The 21569-nt window shown below is 39.1% G+C and overlaps 1 protein-coding gene across 2 annotated transcripts in view; it reads right to left on the bottom strand.

Moving 5' to 3' along the window:
- PATJ (PATJ crumbs cell polarity complex component) overlaps positions 1-21569 on the bottom strand; it is a 415355-nt gene that overhangs the window by 19135 nt on the left and 374651 nt on the right. For both annotated transcript variants that reach the window (XM_010591221.3, XM_010591223.3), the window contains exons 37-42: positions 19967-20114; positions 18648-18734; positions 12949-13063; positions 12216-12253; positions 8930-9052; positions 8086-8190 (exon numbers count right to left, since the gene is read on the bottom strand). In XM_010591221.3, coding sequence (XP_010589523.1) covers positions 8086-8190; positions 8930-9052; positions 12216-12253; positions 12949-13063; positions 18648-18734; positions 19967-20114 — 616 coding nt within the window. The remainder of the gene's footprint in view (positions 1-8085; positions 8191-8929; positions 9053-12215; positions 12254-12948; positions 13064-18647; positions 18735-19966; positions 20115-21569) is intronic.

Here is a 21569-nt window from a genome sequence, read left to right as displayed (position 1 = left end):
ATTCTCTGGCTTCAAGCTTGTTATTATAACAAAAGTAGTAAGATACCTTTTATTTTGTGCTTACTAAATGAAAGCAGTAAGATACCAATTATTTTGTGCTTGGCACTTGCAAACCACTGTCCTTTACACCTCATTTAATCCTTACAGCAACCTAAGAAAGGAGCTATGATCCCTATTTTAGAGGAAATTGAAGTTTAATGTCGAGTATCCAAAAAAACCAAACCCATTGCTGTTGAGTTGGTTTTGACTCATAGTGACCTTCTAGGACAGAGTAGAACTGCCCCATATGGTTTCCAAGGAGAACCTGGTAGACTTGAACTGCTGACATTTCGGTTAGCAGCCACAGCTCTTAACCACTATACCACCAGGGTCCAAAAAACCAAAACAAAATAAAACCCGCCGCCATCTAGTTGATTCTGACCCATAGCGACCCTATAGGACAGAGTGGAACTGCCCCATAGGGTTTCCAAGGAGGGCCTGGTGGATTTGAACTGCTAACCTTTTGGTTAGCAGCCATAGCTCTTAACCGCTATGCTGCCAGGGTTTCCGCCTAGGAGAATGCAAATTCACGACTTTCTGACACTAAAGCCTACCTCTCCTATATTTCAACTTTCAGACCTTCAGATCTTGGCCCTTTTCTGCAGTTTATCACCCCTCAACATCACTTCGCTTCCATTCAGCACAGACCCACACAGCAGTTATTCCTACCCCTGGCTATCAGAATCACCTGGGGAGCTTTAAAATATCCTGGTGCCCACGTCACATCTCAGACCAATTTCTGGTGGCACCCAGAAAACTGTGTTGGAATTAGAGATTTCATTGTGCAACCAAGGTTAGGAACTACTTACAAACCATTACTTTAACAATACTCAGGCATGCCTGGATGTGCTTGCTCTATACCCTCTACCACCTTTTCAGTTCCCAACTCGGGGTAAGCCATCCACCTTTCTCCCCTAATGGAATTTTTCTGAAGCAAATTGGTAACTGTGCCAATTTTTTCTCTGCAAGTTCATGCCTTCAACCTAATCAGCATGGCTTAGCAACCAACTCTGTGTGACCAACACTTAAAAGACATCTCTCTGGGCCAGGCCCTGTGCTAGAGGCACAGAACCATGTCAGCTTTGAGTATAGGGAAACACCAACCTCCAGGCACTCCCTCTTCTAGGTTAGAGAGTTTCTAAAGAAAGGAGTTCACAAGATTTATAAAGGAAGAATGAGGGTGGGGCGAGAGGGAATTCCAGATATAGGGAACGTTGTTATTAGTTGCAGTTCAGTCAATTCCAACTCAGAGAAAACAACACGTGCAAATCTTCACTCAACCTGAAATAATGCTCTACTCCAGTGGGTCTCAGGTGTGGTCTCTGAACCGCAGCACCAGCAACACCTGGGACTTGTTAGAAATGCAAATTCTTGGATCCTACCCCAGTTGTACAGAATCAGAAGCTCCTGGGGTGGGACCCAGTAAGGGTGTTTAACAAGCCCTCCGGGAGATTCCGAAACAGGCTCCAGTTTGAGAAGCACTACTTCACTCAATTCCTTTTAACTGCTGCTCAAAATCATTTCTTTAATGCTTCTCAGTAAAGGATTATCCTAGAAGTCATTAGACACAAACTCTCCTGCAGCCCTCCGGACGCTCTTTTAGCTCAGTAGTGAAGTCACTCCTGAGGTTCACCCTTCAGCCAAAGACTAGACAGGCCCATAAAACAAAACGAGACTCACGGGGCACACAAGCCCAGGGGCAAGGACTAGAAGCAGGAGAGAACAGGAAAGCTGGTAATAGGGAACCCAAGGTTGAGAAGGGAGAGTGTTGACATGTCGTGGGGTTGGTAACCAATGTCACAAAATATGTGTACTAATTGTTTAATAAGAAGCTAGTTCTGTAAATTTTCATCTAAAGTACAGTTTTAAAAAAAAAAAACTCCCCTGCAAAATGTCTCTTTATCTTCTTTTTCCAGGGTAACATCCCCCCTACCTTTTCTTCTCTCTCCTTTGCCCTCAGCTACAGCCTTATTCTTTATTGACCTGCCACCCTGGGCAGGTTATCCACTTACTAGATCATCTGCAGTGAACAGGTTCACACTTTTTCACCACATCAAAAATTCTGCTTCTAGGTATGGTTGACATCTGTCTCTCTCTCAACCCCACAGCACCTTCCTACAGAATCAAAGCCTTTTCTCAAATTTACAATCCCTGACAGGGGCGATGACACAGTAAGCAAGGTAAGCACAGGCTTACTTGCTATCTGTAGTGAACAATTTCACAACAGATGATCCAGTAAGCAAGGTAAGCACCGAGATTACCTTGCCCATTGAATAAACCACTCCTGCTTGCCATTATCTCTGAAAAAAGGTAAACCATTGTTTCAAAAATAGTCATTTATCAGCCAGTTGCACTGACCTTTTCCATAGTTTTAATCTACCTTATTGTTAACTGCTATTCTTGAAATTCTTTTCTCACTGCATGTCTGGGCCATGTACTCTTGATTGGGTTCTTTTATTATTATTTTTTATTTAAGGATATTTAACTTCCTTTTTATGTGCACATGATAAAACATTAAATAGTACAGTGCACAATAAAAATTCAACACTCTTACTCCCTAGAGACACACTGAATGTCTTCTCTTTTTAATTCCAGACCTATAAGCTAATTATACAATTATATGCCTATTTTGAAATTTATTATTATGATGTCTGACTCCCTACTCCAACAGACGAAAATTCAGCTTGCCAAACTCTTCCACCTATCTTTTATATTACTTTCAAATTCTATTTGTTTCCTACGTGTCTTTAAATATACTTAAGCCTCTGTAGTTCTAACAATTTCCAACAATCTCTTTTCATTTCAACCTTTAAAAAAATCAAATTTATACATGCATATAATTTTAAAAGTCTAAATGATTCTACAAGTATTAATGAATGAGTCCTCTGCTACAAACCTTCTCAACAACTCATTGTTAGCCCCTAAAAACAATTTCTTCCAACCCTCTTAGCTATTTCTCTGAGTATGTGCTTTCCTATTTCTAAATAACGTGCTCTTACTTTCTATTTCTTGTTTCTTCAGCTTTCAATATTATTAAATCACTTCCTATTATGGAAGATAAAGATAAGACACCCAAAGCCCCATGCTACCAATATTTGACACATCACAGTGTTTGGTTATATTTGGTTTCTTATTATGACTCATAAAGTTTATATATGTGCTATTCATACCGTCAACTATTATACTATGATTACATCTCCTTTTTTTGCACAAGTTTTTATTTTCCCCAAAATTAGTATTTTCATATTTTGTTTAATTTTTATATACTTAACAGTAATGATTCAGAGTTCAGTTGCTAACCAAAGGGTCAGCAGTTTGAATCTACCAGACACTCCCTAGAAACCCTGTGGGGCAATTCTACACTGTCCTCTAGGGTCACTATGAGTCGGAACTGACTCGACGGCAACAGGTTCAGTTTGATTTTTGTTTTGATCACTAATTCAGCCCCCAAATTTCCAATCGATTTCAAACTTCCAATTCAAATTAAACATCTCAGATAATCTATCTGTTCTTTCTTTCTTTCTTTCTTTTACTTCAGGACCTTCTCTCCTGCTCCAATTTGGACAAGTGGTTCTTTATGCCTACTATCCAGTTGTTGTGCTGGGATCTCAATGCTCTTCACCTCAGCAAGCTCCATGGGCTTCCCTCTCTCTTATTTTGTTTTTTTGTTTTGTTGGTGAACACCCTAAATTAACTTTCTCAGATATACAGTATATTACTGATAAAAAAGCAGGTGCTATTCGAAACTCTTATTCTTTTGAAGGTAACTTATTCTTTCCACTTTGAAAGTTTTAGAATGTATACAGGTATTACTCTTGCTTTATTTATCCTGTTCAGTGCTTAATGAGACTTTGAACTAATTTCTTTGTTATTTCCTCATTCTGTTTTTCTTTTTGCAACTCCTATTTGCTGGATATTGGGTCTACCGGATTCGTCCTATGTGTTACTTTTTCTCTCCCATTTTCCACTTAGGCTCACAAGGAAGATCACAATTCGTTTTCTCTCTCTGTTATCTTACTAGGTATGACATGTCTCTCTCTTCTAACCAGCAGTTGGACCCTCTTGGATCAGTTCTGTTTGCTCTGGATGATGCCTGCAAATGGTCTTGTAAACTACTTTTAGATAGATCCTTAATTAATGTCCCTGATTTCAGACACTTTTTCTCCTGTCCTCCATACCTGTTGCTTACTCCAAATCTTTGTCCCCTCTATTTTCACTCCTTTGCTGAGTCAATACCTGTTAAGTATAATGTGCCTGGCAATGGGGATGACAACATTGAGAAAGCTTAGACGGCTTTGTTTACCCACTGGTTCCAGCATCGGTGTCTCCTGGAGCATCAGCAGCACACTCCTCTTCCTGCTGGATATCTCCACCTGATGTCTCCAACTACAATCATCTCCTGTCTCAAACCTTTTCCTCGTGCATTCCCTATTGTAGCTAACGGTGATCCCCCATTCTCCCAAGTTCTAAAACAGTTGGGAAATCTCTTAATGAAGCCAGAACAAGCCCCACAAGTTCTTTTTGTGAAAATATCCCTGATACGGTTTTTTGCCTTCGATATCTTCAAGATGTAAAGACAAAAAAAAAATTTTTTTTTCTAATAGAGAGTTTGGGTTACCTAACTTTTGCCCAATCAAGGTTTAATAGTAATTCCATAGACAAAAGAGCTGAATCAGGCCAATAAAAAAAAATAAAGTAAAATAACTATCATGCTAAAAAAGCAACTGTAATTAGGAACATTTTAAAACGACCCCTTAACAGCCAAATTAATCTCAACTGGCCAATCTACAATTGGCCATAACAGACCACCAGAGTTAATGACTAGACTTTAAGGAGAGAAATGTTTATGTCCTTACTACACCTAGAGGTAGCAATCTGAACTGTGGACAGAAGCTTGCAGAAGGGCAGGTTGTCTCTTCCACTCTTTCCCCCTTCTTTCCCCTCAGTCTGCTCACTCAGATCCTAATCTTCCCTGTGCAATCAGCTCCAGCTGACTGCTTTGCATGATTCTTTGACAATAAGTCTTTTGCATATCATCAGACAATTATCTGACCTTTCCTACTACTTCACCAATGGGCTGGCTGGCCTGGCAATGAAAACAATCACCTAATGACAACTCAGCTGTGATAATTATATTGCTGGTACTATTCCATGCACACCATTTTAATTAAAACAAACCGTGTAACTGAAAGGCATTTGAAGCAGGACTTGAGCTTCTTAGGTTGTGTCTAAAGCCTTTGGTAGCACATCTGTTCCATAACCATAATTGTGTAGAGTATAACTGTCAAAATCTCAGAGGGTTCCATTAATCTTTAGATAGCACACACTGGAAAATAACACCACCAACTAATGTAATTAATGCCAGGGAACATTTTGAAACCAAGTGTCATTTTCTTTGTAAAATACAGAAAGGATAAATAAGGAACTCCTTCCTTTTTTTTTTTTTCCAAAGTATGTTGGAGCCCTGGCGGTGCAGTGGTTAAGAGTTCAGCTGCTAACCAAAACGTTGCAGTTCGAATCTACCAGCTGCTCTTTGGAAACCCTATGGTGCAGTTCTACTCTGTCCTACAGGGTTGCTATGGGTCTGAATTGACTTGAGGGCAATAGGTTTCCTTTTTTTGGTTTTCAAAAGTATGTTAATAGTGACAATTTGGCTGAAACAAATATGTTAGTTCCCCATGGGAAAGCCTGAGCTCATTTTCATTTAAGGTACTTTCTATATGTAGGTATTGTTACACTTAAAATTGTCTTCGCTCTCTTTTTTGGTAAGGAATGTGGAGCTGAACAAATTATATCAATGCATACAAATATCAAAAACACTGGATTTTGCTAATGAAAACTCTTTTTTTTCTTGCCATAGTTATTATGGTCCACCTTGCTGAAATTCAAGAGTTACATTTATATTGCCTCTAGGGGTCAGCATAACTTGAAGGAAGAGCCTGCACAAGAAGCAATAAAATACAAAAGATCTGTAGGCTCTGACCATGGTTGAGGTAGGGGTGGAGGGAGGAATGTGAAGCAGCTATGAAAGTTTCACTGAAAGTGTGGACAAGAGGGAAGAGTTGGGGAGAAGCGGAACCTACGGCCAGTCCACATAGTGTTTAGGTTCATGTTTAATATAAACTTCGGGACCGAAGTCATATAATATCTAGCTTATCACATAAACTCCATCAAAACTACTGGCAGTATTTTCACAGTTCCCTTCATATGTGCTGAAAACCATTTACTTTTTTAATGACTGTTTTGGCACTTTGGATCTATACCATCGAGATGCTAGAAGTAAAAGCACCACAAATTGGTTCTCCCAAATGTAATGGTTTTGCAATTCAAACTTCTTATTTTATAACTAGAATTATCTGAATGACTGGCTTAGTCCTCTCTCTAAGCTACAAAATAATGGGCTTTAGTCTTTAAGCCATTTTATACCATGTCTGCAGAAATATGATGATTACAATTACACATTTTGGGGGAAACTTATTGTCATGGATTGAATTATGTCCCCGCAAAAATATGTGTATCAACTTGGTTAGGTCATGATTCCCAGTATTCTGTGGTTGTTGTCCATTTTGTGATTTTAATTTTATGTCAGGATTAGGGTGGGATTGTAGCACTCTTACCAGGTCACATTTCTGATCCAATGTAAAGGGAGTTTCCCTGGGGTGTCGCCTTGCATCACCTTTTATCTCTCAAGAGATAAAAGGAAAGGGAACCAAGCAGAGAGTTGGGGACCTCACACCACCAAGAAAGCAGCACCAGGAGGTCCTTTGGACTGGGGGTCCCTGCACCTGAGAAGCTCCTCGACCAGGGGAAGATTGAGGAAGGACAAGGATCTTCCTCCAGAGCTGACAGAGACAGAAAGCCTTCCCCTGGAGCTGACACCCTGAATTTGGACTCTTAGCCTACTTCACTGTGAGGAAATGAATATCTCTTTGTTAAAGCCATCCACTTGTGGTATTTCTGTTATAGCAGCACTAGATAACTAAAAACCAAAACAAAAGACTAAGACACTCATTAATGACATTCACTGCCAGTATGCTGCCTCTCAATCATGGCGTGGTACAGGGGTGGATTCACCAGTAGGCAAGGTCTGTGCCGGCTTACAGTAAGCAAGGTACAAAGGGGCTTAATTGTGTTTACTTACTAATCTGTAGTGCACAATTTCATCTGGTGAAATCTGATGTGGTGAAACTCACGTGAAACTGGGCACTACAGATTAGTAAGGAAGCACAATTAAGCCCGTGTGTACTTGCTTACTGGGTAATCCGTCCCTGACATGGTATCAATCTCAGAGACATCTGAAGGCTGAAATATAAGGAGAGACAATTAATAGCACAGATTGCTTTCACTTCCCAGTATATTTCCCTGGGAAACCCTGGTGGTGTAGTGGTCAAGTGGTCAGCAGTTCAAATCCATCAGGCACTTCTTGGAAACTCTATGGGGCAGTTCTACTCTGTCCTACAAGGTCACTATGAGTTGGAATCAACTCGACGGCAATGGGTTTGGTTTTTTGGGGGTTATATTTCCCTATGGCTCTAGACAAAACTCTAGGGGACCACAGGTGATAAATAATTGTCTGCCTTAGTTGACGACTACTATGCAGTGAGAATTTAACAGTGTTGGAAATCATTTACGCTACAGGAAAAAGAGCATTGTGATTTTCTCTTCCTTTAAAGGGAGAGATAAAAATGGCACATGGGCAGTTCAGTAACAGTCTTTGAGCATTAAAAAAAAAAAAATCATTTCCTATTCCTTGCAAACTTTGATTTACAAAAGAATACTAGAAGCTAAAAGCCTTGTTGATTTATCATGTGAAGCAAAGAGTAATTTTTCTCCCCTTGTTATGCTTTCATATAATCATGCTCACTGCCTGTATGGGTGGCATTAAAGAATTTCTGAATAAAAATAATAATTTCTTGCTTTCAACCTTCATAATTCACATCAGCAAGCACCCTGCTGGGTGGCGATGTCTACTGCCAGTGACGCTCAATCTTTTTTGCACGCCACTTATCTGCCTCGTGCAGCTGCGTGTTCTATTGATCGCAATACCTGCAGGATAATGCGTCCATAGGTGTTCTTTAGCAGATTAACCACCTCCGCGTGAGACAGCCCATCCAAAGGTTGCCCGTTAATGCTGACAATCCGATCTCCAACCTGGAAGTACAAAAGTGGTAGAAAATCACTATCATTAGGAAAAATTAAATTTGAGAAGAACGCTTAAAATTCTTTGTAAGTCACGTTCCCATTTGTGGCCATTGTGAAGATTCTGTGCTTCTACTGCGTATGCATGGTTGGGAAGCATAAGGAATTTTTATGGCTTTCCCCCAGTACAGACCAATCAAAGAAACAAGAAGGGGGTTAGATTTGATTATTAAAAGACACCGTAGGCCACTATTGTATTTTGGTAATGGCGGTGTTTCAGACATCCATTTGCCAGCAATAGTGGGTATACTAATTAACTGTTCAATAAAGTTCTAACGAGGAAGCCAAATACTTTCAGCTTTATTTTCCTACCTAAGTTAAGATTAAGGGGCAACAGGAAAAAAAAATCATAAAGATGTTGATTATTCTGTCAGAGGCACGATTTTAAGGTCAAATCTTTGGGTTGATAATCCATTTTGGGTAGAATGAGGTGCTGAAAAGGGTATGGGAAGCTTTGCAGATGAGCTGCAATTTCTTTTTTCATTGAGAAGCTTGATACAAACAATAGTATTTTTATATGCCCAGAGACCTAACGAATTTCAGGTATAAACTTTCTGTAACGCATTTTGCCCTCGGCATGGGTCTCTGACGGCCTTTGGAACTCAGACTTTAAACAAACTGTCCAGGGCTGGGACAACCCCTCCCACCCTATCACTTGCTGTCAGCACTTCAGCCGTTCCCTCATGTTTACTTTAAGCTTCTGTGTGCGTGCTGCCACTCCACTGGCCTGAATCATGGCAATAAATATAGGGATATCTCCTAAAGGACTTCCTTTTCCTCCAGCAATACTAATTCCAAGGGCATCATCGAGAGCCTAAAAAAGAAGGAAAAAAAGATGCTTATATATTTAATTTATTTAAAGACCTACAGCCTGATTGTCCCCAGATGGATGTCAGACAAAATCCCTTCGGTGACACAGGAGGCCAGGGTAACATAGGAGTTAAGCGCAGGGGCTTTGGAGTCAGGGATGACCTGTGTTTTCAGTTCTAGCACTTTATTAGCAGTGGGATCTTGGGGAAGTTACTTAACCTCTTAGAACCTCCATCTCTATGCATAAAACAGGAAGGATACTACCTGTCTCATAGTATTGATTTGAGGATTAGACGAGGTGATGAAGTGCAGGCATGACATACAGAAAAGGCTCAACAAATAGCAACAGTACAATTAAAAAAAAACCCTATGCCACTGCTCAGTTTAGTGGCCAATTTTGATGCAGACTTGGCAAGTGTCTACTCATATGGTGTTTATGATTAAACTGCCACACGTATCACGCTCTTCTGGGTGTGAACAAACACACTTGGCTCTAAAAGAGCTGCACGTCTGAGTTATGAAAAAAGGATCTTAGAGGACACCCACTGTAGTGACAGCAGGGTACCAAGAGAGAAGTAAAATGTGCCTGAAAATATTCCCTAAGATTCTTATGTGAGGCCACTCAGTTCTTTTGGATCTTGGTGAAGAAACCCTGGCTCTAGTCTCGGTTTTCTACACATTTACATCATAGAGTTAGTACAGTAAAACATGCGAAAGCTGGAGCCTGTGTAAGGTGGAAACCGGTCAAAGAAGGAAAACACAAATGTTTTCCACTAGAACAACCCACAGAAAAGTGGTAAGCGCACCCTGTCAAGGGTGGAAAACGTGCAAGACCAGGAAAAACAAGGCAGTCACTTCAAGTTCCAGCTCTCACAGGTTTCACTGTACTTAAAAAAAATCATTAAAAGAATAAATGGCAAGCTCCAGTCCCAGCATGGTGGTAAGCACACCATGGCAAAGAACTCTTGTCAAAATACAAAAAACCAACTACCTGAGGCCTCTGAAAAGCCAAGAAACACAGACTGTGGTAAAGAGTCAAAACTTGGAGAAATGGATTCAGGAGGTGAATTTCTCAGTTTTCTCTTTTTCCTACTAGCTTTGCCATGAGGGTGAGTCCCAGTCAAGGAGTTGCAATGGTGGAGCAAATGGCTACAATTCCGAGAGAATCCCTGTCTTTCTGGCCAGATGACCAGGAAAAGGAGGTGGCAGTGGGCTAGTGAGTAGGGGAGAAAACCAGAGTGGGGAGAGCAGGAGAAAGGGATACTCAGCTTCTATATATGAATCCACAAGATTTTCAGGCTCAATTCTCAGCTATGTATGTGTGGGACATACCCAAACCAGCACAGCATAGCTTAGATAACTGAGATTTGAACCACTGTCCACAAAAGATAAAAGAGAACTTATGGTTTGAACCTAACTGGATTGACTGTTAACACAAAAACAACATTCTTCAGAGTCTATACATTACAACGTTCACGAGGTCCAGGATAAAACCCTAAGTTACTGAATCTACAAAGAGGCCAAGAAAGTGTGACCAATTTTGCTACTAAGTTTATTTAAAAATACATAGGACTGTTGAAAGCAAAAATTAGAATACTGTACAGTAGAGTTCTCAGTTTATATAGATGTAAACACAGGACACATACTACCTAAATCTTAGTGCAGTGGTTGCTGTAAAAGAACCCATGTGGCTGCAAGGCTTCTACAGTTTAAATTGATCGAACTACACATTTTGAATACGTGCATCTTAGCGTGCTTCAATGATACCTTGATAAAATCAAGAAAAGTAAACAAAAACATAAAAACCCTATGTGAAAGAAATTCAAAACCTCATGGCACGTAAGTGTGAGGAATTATCCCTTATTATTAATATTAGTATTAGTGCTGCCATGTCATACCCATAGACAGAATAATGGCTTATGGTTTATACCTGTTTTCCAACGTATTTGGTTCTAGCTTATACTTTCTAAATGCATCAACAGTCAAGCCCTGCATCCAAAATGGCAAGATACGTTTCCTTATGAACTTTCTGCTTGGATCACGTGTGAGAGAATAGGATTGATAAGAGCAGGTCTTATTATAAAAATCTTAAAAAAAAAAAAAAAGTGACTGAAAATGACCAGCCAAACATAAAATGATGTTATATTCTAAATCTTGGAATGCAGAGGAATTTGGCTTTGTAGTATTATCATCCCCAGTCTACAGATGAGAAAACTGAAGTTAAGTGACTTGCCAAAGGTCCTAGAGCTAACAAATGGTGAAGGTACCTTCAAACACAGCTATGACTGACTCCAGGGAACAGAGCTATCTGGATATCACTTTCCTGTAGTTAAACTATGATTAAAATAAGGCCATAATTTTTTTTACTACTTCTTGAATCCCCAGTTTATGGCCAAACTGATCAAAACAAAGTTGCCTCTACTTTCCAATAGTCTGAATTATCATGCAGAGGGTGAAAACCAGGGTGTGAGAAATTTATGAATTGAAATGTATCTTAAAGTCTACTCAGCACAGCACATTTTAGGCATTATGTATCAAAGCCTTTAACAACAAGCATGGTTTTTGACACAATAATTTAATTTCTAAGAATTAATCCTGAGGAAATCATCCATTATACGGGCAAAAATTAAAATACTAAGAAATTTTGCTATTAAAGATCAAAAATTAAAAATTATGCTAACTGTTCAATAAGAGGAAGTTGGTTAAGAAAATTACAGCACCTTCAAATGATGGAGTACTATGCAACCAATAAAAATCATGCTACATACTGTTAAAAAAAATACTTAAGTGGCTTACCTAAGATTTCATGCTACAAAGTGTAAAAGACAAGCTATGGGAGTATGTTCAACATGACACTGTGCTTTGTTTTATAAAATTTAAACATACAAACTCATGCACAAAATGTAGTGGATAGGCATGTATCAAAAAACTCAAGGTGGTCATCTTTGTCCTACAACGTATTTTTCTGTTTGTTTATTTTAGGGCAGAGTAGAACTGCCCCAGAGAGTTCATTTTATATAGGCCATATGCTTTTTTTTTATGCTTACTTTAGTAAGGTGAAAGTATGCACAAACAATGCAATAAATATCACTGAGAAAATGTATATTTTATGCAAAGCCTACACAAACCAGAAAAAAAAAAAAAACACAACAAAATAACTGGCTTACTCTGATTATCTCAACAGTCCTTGGTTCCATATCTGTGCCTATAAATAAAGAAGCAACACAATTAACTTTTTTTTAAATTAAGAGATAATATATTTAGGATATAATATTATCCCATGAGAATGGTACCACTTCCAGACTTTTTAAGAGAGTATGCTAAAGCAAATGGGCATTATTCCTTTTCTCAATGTCTAAACCAGCAGCCACTGATCGGGTGCTATGTCCTCTATTACAAAGAGGTCCTCTCTGAGATAGATGCGGCAATCATCGTTTGGTCTGACAAAAGCTGATCAACTGCAGCAGCAGCTGTCTGGAACAAGGTGATTAAGTGGCTTGGAGGGTGAGCCATTTGTGTTTCACTGAACATTTTCCTGCCTTAATCAAAGATAACCCTCCACCCAGTGAAAGACTTAAAAAGACCCCTCACCCTACTTCATCCCTGACCTGCCTCCGATGACCTGTAATTTATTAATTTACTTTGTAAATGGTTTTACTTTATGTGGCACTTTGGATTTCTGCTTTTCTCTTTTTCATATGCATTTGTATAGTTAAAGGCACATTCCACAAATGAATCTCTATAGCTTTACTTCCTTTAGAACAGGCCTTTCAGAGAGCTTGGAACTATGTGGTCAACTCCAAAGACTTAAAAAATAATTTATTGAAGGCAAAAATATTGCTTGTAAAAACACTAATATTTAAAAATTAGGTAACAGGGTGATTTGTATATAAACAATACCTGGATATTGGGGGGAAGGGTTGGAAGTTCTTTTGGGGCCAACCAGGTTCTGCAGGCTGCTGAAGACAGGTGTGAGGGAAAGAGGAAAGGTGCTGGAAGTGCTGTGCTGACTCCCCTGGAAAGGAAACCCGTGGTCAGCTGTGCTGAAACAGGCTTTGCCTTAAAAAATTCATACTTATTATCTTCTCAATTACTGAATTATATTAATTATTACTATGTTATAGGAAATTTTGAGGAGGCCAAAAGAGGAAAAAAAAAAAGTCACCCAAACTCTCTTACTACCCTAACACAATCCCATTTAACATTTTCTTTAGCGTATATCCTTCTACAAATGGTGTCAGTCATCAAAGCAGAAAATAATCTCCCATCTTTCCGATTTTTTTATTCCTCATGAAATAAAACATTTCCTTAAGTTTCTCCACAGTCTTTATATATGATCTTTTAACGGGCACAATGTGTCATTGTAGTCCCTGGGTGGTGCAAATGGTTAACATGCTTGGCTGCTATCAGAAAGGTTGGAGGTTCAAGTCCACCCAGAGGCAACTTGGAATAAAGCCTTGGTGATCTACTTCCGAAAAACCAGCCATTGAAAACTCTATGGAGCACAGTTCTATTCTGACACACAGGGGGTGGCCACGAGTCAGAATCGACTCAGGGGCAACTGATAAATGTACCACTTGGGGCTACGGTGAACATTTATTTTATCACTACCCAAATTCCATTATATATTTTCCTAACACAACTCTAATAAAACCTCGATTAACATTAACTCGACCAATTGGAAATGTGAACTGTAGAAGAAAGCAGCAAATACCAAGGGGAAAGGGCCTGCTGTAGGAATATATATATTTTTTCCTAATAGATTTTCTTGGAGTCGGTAATACTTCAGTCCAATCAGCTATACCTCCATTATTTGTCCTTTTATTTATTTAAATAAATACTTGAGGCCTACGAGGTAGTTATTTTATGGCTAGTGGCTACTGAATGAAAACTGTAAACATAGTGAAGTCCCCTTTTAATGCAAAAAACAACACTGCGAATAATGAATAATATAATTTTTCTGCCAAATTATCAAAGCCATGCTAATTGCATCATAAAATTTTAAGCTAAGCCTAAGATCACAATAATCAGTTGACAAATTATAATGTGATACATTTCCTTAATTCTGTATTGCAAGTAAAGTTCAAATTTCAAACTTACAGAAAAGTTAAAAGAGTTATATAATAGACATTCATATACATACCACATAGATTCTAAAATTAATATTTTGCTATACTTTCTTTTTTATTCCTTTAAATATATTGTCTTTATCATATATCCACTCATTCATCTGCCATTCATTCAAATAGAACAAGGGGATACTGCATGGTTTAAAATCAGGAAAGGTGTGCATCAGGGTTGTATCATTTTAGCATAGTTATTTTTTTATTCAACCTATATGCTGAACAATAATCCAAGAAGGGGGACTATATGAAGAAGAACAGAAGAAAGCGGCATCAGAATTGGAGAAGACTCATTAACAACGTGCGTTATGCAGATGACACAATAATGCTTGCAGAAAGCAGAAAGGACTCAAAGCACTTACTGATGAAGATCAAAGACTATAGCCTTTAGTATGGGTTACACCTCAATATAAAGAAAACCAAAATCCTCACAACGGGACCAATAAGCAACATCACGATAAACGAAGATGATGGAAGTTGTCAAGGATTTTATTTTACTTGGATCCACAATCAATGCACATGGAAGCAGCAGTCAAGAAATCAAATGACACATCACATTGGGCAAATCAACTACAAAATACCTCTTTAAAGTGTGTTAAAAAGCAAAGATGTCACTTTGAGGACTAAGGTGTGCCTGACCCAAGCCATGGTGTTTTCAATCACCTCATATGCATGTGAAAGCTGGACAATGAATAAGGAAGACCGAAGAAGAATTGAGGCCTTTAAATTATGGTGTTGGTGAAGAATATTGAATACTCCTTGGACCACCAGAAGAATGAACGAGTTTGTCTTGGAAGGAGTACAGCCAGAATGTTCCTTAGAAGTGAGGATGGTGAGACTTTGTCTTACATTGCTATCAGGAGGGGCCAATCCTTGGAGGACATCATACTTGGTAAAGTAGAGGATCAGCAAAAGAGAAGAAGGCCCTCAACAAGGTAGGCTGACACAGTGGCTGCGATGTTGGGCTCAAGCACAGCAATGATTGTGAGGATGGCGCAGGATGGGGCAGTGTTTCGTTCTGTTGTACAAAGAGTTGCTATGAGCTGGAACTGACTTGATGGCAACTAACGACAACAACATCTGGCATTCATCTTTCCACCTCTCAATTCATCCTTTTTTTTTTTTTAAATTCATTTCAAAGTAAGTTGCAGATGTTGATACACTTCACAATGGATATATACATCTAAAGGAGTGTTTTTCATAATATAATTAAATCAATGGTGGGACAACAGGTAACTAATTAGAACTGGGGAAGTACAGCACATTATAACCTTTATCTAAAACTCTCAGAAAAATGTGTTTGTCATGGTCTTTACAAATAATTTCTTTGCCTGGCTTTGTTCCTACCGAGAAAAAGATTTCTCAAGTGCCCCCACCCCCTATATTTTCCTCTACAGCATAGAGATATTCTTTCCTGATTGATACGAGAAGCTATTTTCAAACAAGAGCTTTGGTGGCCTCAAAGCTAGAAGTTCTCTCTTAATGAGTCCACTTTCTACCAGTCAAGCCACCTGGTTACAGTTCTTCTTAGCCCTCAAAAGAAGGCAGCTATTTCCCTATCTATAATCACCCAGAAGGAAATCTGGGCCCCGAGAGGGTCCTGACTGCTTTAAATAGGTGCGGATTTGAACGTTTGGGAATAGGATCCTCTTTTTCTCCATTTGGGTCAGGGGCTGGTTTTCAACGCATGCTGATGGAAGATGTTTCCTTTTCACAAATGGCTATAAAAAACCAAACCAAATCCAGTGCCATCAAGTTGATTCTGACTCATAGCGACCCTATAGGACAGAGTAGAACTGTCCCACAGAGTTTCCAAGGAGCGCCCGGTGGATTCAAACTGCCAACCCTTTGGTTAGCAGCCGTAGCACTTAACCATTATGCCACCAGGGTTTCCAAATGGCTATAAGACTTCTTCAATTTGCCGACTATCAGTGCAAACTGTCATAATTTTAAGGACAAGGAGAGCATAAATGATATTTACCATTTTTTATTTTTCAAGTGAGTTCAGCTTCCATCCTGTGAAATAAAAAAAATCTGTGCAAGAAGGTTAAGGATCAGTATTTGAGAAAATATGACAGCTCACATTCACATTCCAGAAAAATGGTAACGGTGGTTTATATGACACTTAATGACACAGCATCTAAATCTGTTTGCTTTGTATTTAGCTGTGAAGCCTGATTGGTTACTAAGATGCTCATATATAATCCTCAAGAATAGAAACCAAGTTCTACCCATCACTTCACCTGTCAACCCAAGCTTTTCTTAAAATACACAAATTAATTTTTTTCCTTCGTGCCTTTGCCTATACTATTTCCTCTATCTGAGATGCCTTCTCCCTTTTCTACTTGTCAAAACCTTTTTGGAGTGAGCCTCAATGGAATGATCTCTGTGTAGCCCTCTCATACCCTGCCAGGAAGAATAATTCCATCTTCAGTACTGTTCATTCTATATTCTAAACTCCTGTGTGCATCAATGATTTAATGAAATCATTCAACAAATATGAGTCTTCCATTAAGGAAGCAACCTGACTGAGACAATTCCTTTGTATCTCAAGTTCCCATTATTGATATGAGTCTGGTCAGAATCATCACCAACCACTCTCTCCTGAAATCTCACAGCAGCACAGTGTCTTAGTATATATGCTATCTGATGTCAATTATTAAAGCCAGAAATGCAAAAAACAAAAACAAAAAAATCTAAAATTTAACATAGTGTTTATCAAGTTTGACTGCTTTGAGAATTCTCTGAGACAAGCCAGCTAGTCTGTGCTAGCATGGTGATTCTATCTGAACAACAGTTTTTCCTCGACCGTTTTCTAACACCAATGAAGCAAAGGAGGCAGCCAATAGCATTCCGGAAGCACCCAGAGGTTAACCGTAAAATCAGAGCCATCTCTTTCTGTACAATGGCCTTGGGGCGGCTTTAATTCTAAGGCAGTCAGGGAGGGGACCAAAAGTTGTTTTTAACCTCAAAATGAAGTCCCAGTCTCAGGGGACATCTAGATCAACTGGCATAAAACACAGTTCATAAAGAAAAGGTTCTACATCCTACTTTGGTAAGTAGTGTCTGGGGTCTTAAAAACTTGTGAGCGGCCATCTAAGATACAACTACCAGTTCCATCACATTTGGAGGAAAGGGGAAGGTAGTAAACGAAAGACACAAGGAAAATATTAGACCAAAGAACTAATGGACCACATAAACCACAGCCTCCACCCACCTGAGTCCAGAAGAACTAGATGGTGCCCAGCTACCACCACCAATCACTCTGACAGGGATCATAATAGAGTGTCCTGGACAGAGCAGGAGAAAAATGTAGAACAAATTTCAAATTCACAAAAAAAGACCAGACCTACTGGTCTGACAGAGACTGGAGGGATCCCCTAGACTGTGGCCCCATGACACCCTGCTAAGTCAGAGCTGAAGCCACTCTTGAAGTCCACCTTTCAGCCAAAGATTAGGTAAGCCTATAAAACAAACAGTAACACACATGAGGAAAGTGCTCCTTCTTAGTTCAATGAAGCATACGAGACCAAATGGGCAACACCTGCCCAAAAGCAAAGAAGGAAAGGCAAGAGGGGACACGAAAACCAGAAAAATGGAAATGGGGAACCTGAGGTGGAAAGGGAAAGGGGGAGAGTGCCCATACATTGTGGGGATTGTAACCAATGTCATAAAACAATTTGTGTATAAATTTTTGAGTGAAAAGCTAATTTGTGCTGTAAACATTCACCTCAAACAAAATTAAAAAAAAAAAATTTATAAATCACATACACACAAAAACAAAGTCCCATCTGTAACCCACAGAAGGGACTGACTAGGGGGTGACACGCAAGTTTCCATAGTTTCATTATGTACCAAATAGGACTAAACAATTAGCCCACCGTCTTCATTTTTGTCAGCTGTTACAATGAAAAAAATGCAGTGAAATAACTGTTATAAAAAATAAAGTGACACTTATGTCACTCTTGCAAATAAACATGTTTCCCATCCCACAAAATATCACCCACCAAGAGAGAAACCCAGAGGAGAAACCCCCACATTCTCTGCTCTCCTAGGAATATACTATTAATTGCCCTCAGCATGTATGAGTGGCTATTCACAAGTTAACTTTATAGCAATATTTAATTGAATGACTAGAACAATGTTGTGCTAATGAGGGTCAAATTGCCAACAGATGTTGCTTCTTTCTTTCTTCTTTAAATAAACACAGCTGTGTACACGCACACATAGGCAATACAGAACTAACGGTGGGAGAGAAAAGTGGTTCTCAGAAAACATTTGCAGGCCATAAAGGGGAGAAAAATCTGGGGCTCAATGAATTTCCATCCCACCTTTTGAATTTCATTTCAAACACATCAAAATACACTGAACTTGGTGTTGTGAATAAGCTATATATTGGATATTATTTCCAAACAAATCATTTACGAAGCGGGGAACTTTCTCCAAGTAAGGGCAGGAGACTCAGTCATCACCAACCTGACTATTCTGTGATGTCTTCCTTGAGGAGGGCCAGGAACCAGCTCGAAGTCTCCCAATCTCTAGCTGTATGAGCCCCTGAGCACACTTGGTAAGATAAAAAAAGAACAGAAATTAAAAACAGTGGCTTTTACGTTCTGAAATACAGCCCAGCCTCTACTCATCTCTGCAGCCAAGAATTGTAAATGGGTGATGAAGGCCACAGGGAAAAAAGAACTTCAGTAATCAAATCAGACAAAGTAACAAAAATTTAAAAACGCATCAGTGTTCATCTCATAATTTCTTAACTTGCTGGTAGCATGGACCCAAAAGGACTGGATTCACCTTTTTCTCTTCCTCTGCATTCCTTTTGGTGAAAGTATGCATGAGCAGCAAAGTAATTAAGAAAAAGTGGTGAAAGGGAGAAGGGCAGAAAAATCTAACTTAGATAATCTAAAAATAGAAATATTCTCTTGAGTAACAACTGAAAGCTGACTATCAGAATTTTAAAGTAAACAAAATTCATTTGTCTTAGGAAAAAAAAAGCTTCCATTGCTATTTGTGAAACACAGAGCAAAACACAGTTAATGCTCTCAGCTGCTAATCAAAAGGTTGGAGGTTTGAGTCCACCCAGAGGTGCCTCAGAAGAAGATATCTTTAAAAATCAGCCATTGAAAACCAACCCTAAGGAACAGTTCTACTCTGACACACATTGGGTTGCAATGACAGCTGGCTTTATAGTTGCATGGAAATTTACAGGAATTATTAACCGATTTCATCCGAGAAATAGGGTCTATGTGGTAGAGACACTTGGAAGTGAATTTTGAACTTCAATGAAAGACACTTGGCTTATAGGAAAACCACTCAAGCACAGCTATGTGACCTTGGGCATGTCATTTCACCTTTTGAATTCATCTGTGAAATAGAGAAATTGCTCTAGAAAATCTTTAACATTCCTTTGACCAACAAAAACTGAGTTTTATGGATTCACAATAACATGCTCCATGACATAGACCTGGAGGAAGGAGGATGAATTCTGTGACTCTAGAAGACTCCACTCATCAAATGCATTTAAGAGGACAATTGTGGATTTTCAGAATTCTCACAAGCATGAAAAAATAGCTCTGAAATCCCAGTGCAGGGTTTCCTGCAATCTTGTTAGTCAATATAACATAGCTCTCATTTAAAGCTTTTCCTAACTAAAGTACTCAGAAATTAGACTTCTAGTAAAACCATGAGTCAGAATAAAATCCAACCCATTTTCTGATCACGCTAAGTCAGAACAGTTCCTACTGGACTTGAGTTGTGCCAGCGAGGCAGAAAACAGCTGAGGGACTCACCTTGAGGACAGTGGCCACGGTCTCCTGTGAGGCATTTCTCATGTCCTCTCCATTCACAGATAAGATCTGATCTCCCTGAATCAATCTCCCATCAAGGTCTGCAGCTCCACCTTTCACGATGTCAGAAATAAACACTCCACTTCCATTTCTGTTAATATCATAAAGCAGTAAGGTATTGGCACATCCTAATATGTCTTTATTAAATCTGAGATTACTGACATTCTATATGGATGCCCTAAATCCGAAAACTTGGAAGAAAAGGGCCTACAAGGACATATAATATAATAATATTCACTAACTTCCTAAATGATAAACTTCAGAGCATGCACTCATTAAATTATTTATGCCTATTTATGCTGCCTATAACTCTGGTGGCATAGTGGTTAAGTGCTACAGCTGCTATCCAAAGGGTCGGCAGTTCGAATCCGCCAGGTGCTCCTTGGAAACTCTATGGGGCAGTTCTACTCTGTCCTATAGGGTTGTTATGCATCGGAATTGACTTGATGGCACTGGGTTTGGTTTTTGGTTTTTTTATGCTGCCTATTGCAATATTCATTTCCATTGGCCCAAACCTATAATTTCTGCAAAATGATAATTTTAGTGAAGTGAAACAGAAATATCCTTTCAAAGGTAGAGCTAAATACTCTTCAAATGCACAGGTTACTTCCCTAAAGAAGGAAAGCACAATCACTATGACTTGTCAGTCAGATTGTCGTACTGTAGTGGCTTGTGCGTTGCTGTGATGCTGGAGGGTATACCACTGGCATTTCAAATGCCAGCAGGGTCACCCATGGTGGAGAGGTTTCAGTGGAGCTTCCAGATTAAGACAGACTCGGAAGAAAGACCTGGTGATCCATTCTGAAAAAAACTGGCCAGTGAAAACCTTAGGAAGAGCAGTGGAGCACTGTCTGCTATAGTGCCAGAAGATGAGTCCCTCAGGTTGACACATACTCAACATACAACTGGCAAAGAGCTACCTCCTCAGAGTGGAGTTGGCCTTAATGACGTGGATGGAGTCAAGCTTTTGGGACCTTCATTTACTGATCTGGCACAATTCAAAATGACAAGAAGCATCCATTAGAAACTGGAACATAGAATGTACAAAGTATGAATCTAGGAAAATTGGAAGTTGTCAATAATAAAAATGAATGCTTGAATATCAATATCAAAGGAGTTAGTGCGCTGAAATGGACTAGTATTGGCCATTTTGAATCCGATGATCCTATGGTCTACCATGCTGAGAATGACAAATGGAAGAGGAACAGCACGGTACTCATTGTTAAAAAGAACGTTTCAAGATCTATCCTGAAGTACAATGCTGTCAGTGATAGAATAATATCCACACTCCTGCAAGGAAGGACAGTTAATATGACTATTATTCAAATTTGAGCATAAACTGCTAATGCCAAAGGTGAACAAACTGAAGATTTTTATCAACTTCTGTGGTCTGAAATGGACTAAACATGCAAAAAAGGTGCACTGATAATTACTGGTGATTGGAATGCAAAAGTTGGAAACAAAAAAAGAAGGATCAGTAGTTGTAAAACATGACCTTGGTGATAGAAACAATGTTGGAAATCTCATGACAGAAGTTTGCAAGACC

Source organism: Loxodonta africana, chromosome 3, assembly GCF_030014295.1.
Source record: "Loxodonta africana isolate mLoxAfr1 chromosome 3, mLoxAfr1.hap2, whole genome shotgun sequence".
NCBI classification, from domain to species: domain Eukaryota; kingdom Metazoa; phylum Chordata; class Mammalia; order Proboscidea; family Elephantidae; genus Loxodonta; species Loxodonta africana.
The sequence above is the reverse complement of the archived record's forward strand: the minus strand, read 5'-3'. Positions and strand labels throughout refer to the sequence as shown.